The sequence below is a fragment of the Kryptolebias marmoratus genome, unplaced genomic scaffold (genome assembly GCF_001649575.2).
Source record: "Kryptolebias marmoratus isolate JLee-2015 unplaced genomic scaffold, ASM164957v2 Scaffold44, whole genome shotgun sequence".
Lineage (NCBI taxonomy): Eukaryota > Metazoa > Chordata > Actinopteri > Cyprinodontiformes > Rivulidae > Kryptolebias > Kryptolebias marmoratus.
In genome coordinates, this window is record NW_023665778.1 from 3,496 (window position 1) to 4,382 (window position 887).

At 54.0% G+C, this 887-nt stretch overlaps 1 protein-coding gene across 1 annotated transcript in view; it reads left to right on the forward strand.

Annotated features, from left to right (window-relative positions):
- The window catches only part of LOC108228568 (glucose 1,6-bisphosphate synthase-like), a 7,056-nt gene that overhangs the window by 3,373 nt on the left and 2,796 nt on the right, over positions 1 to 887 (forward strand). The window contains exon 6 of the mRNA XM_017404148.3: positions 441 to 630. Coding sequence (XP_017259637.2) covers positions 441 to 630 — 190 coding nt within the window. The remainder of the gene's footprint in view (positions 1 to 440; positions 631 to 887) is intronic.

Here is an 887-nt window from a genome sequence, read left to right on the forward strand (position 1 = left end):
CATCCATCCATCCAACATTCATCCATCTAACACCCATCCATCCAACATTCATCCATCCAACCATCCATCCATCCGTCCGTCCATCCAACCATCCATCCATCCATCCATCCGTCCGTCCAACATTCATCCATCCATCCATCCATCCAACCATCCATCCATCCATCCAACATTCATCCATCCATCCGTCCATCCAACCATCCATCCAACCATCCAACATTCATCCATCCATCCATCCATCCAACCATCCATCCATCCATCCAACATTCATCCATCCATCCGTCCATCCAACCATCCATCCAACCATCCAACATTCATCCATCCATCCGTCCATCCAACCATCCATCCAACCAACATTCATCCATCCATCCATCCAACCATCCATCCATCCATCCATCCAACATTCATCCATCCATCCATCCATTGTAACTTCCTGTCCCCAGGTACGGTTATCACGTGTCCAAAACCTCCTACGTGGTCTGCAACGACCCCCCCACCATCCAGAGAATCTTCGGCCGCATCAGGAACTTCGACGGCGCCGGTTCGTACCCGAAGACGTGCGGCGGCGTGCGGATCGTCCACGTCAGAGACGTAACCACGGGATACGACAGCAGCCAGCCTGACCTCAGATCAGTAAGAAAACCTGAGTCCACCGGCTGGACAGAACCTCCTGTAGCTGATTCAGCTCTGTTTGTGGTTGTGGACGAGAAAAGCCCAAACCTGTGACCCATCCCCTGTGACCCGTCCCCTGTGACCCGTCCCCTGTGACCCGTCCCCTGTGACCAATCCCCTGAGACTTGTCCCCTGTGACCTGTGACAAATCCCCTGAGACCTGTCCCCTTTGACCTGTGACCCGTCCCCTGTGACCCATCCCCTGAGACCTGTCCCCT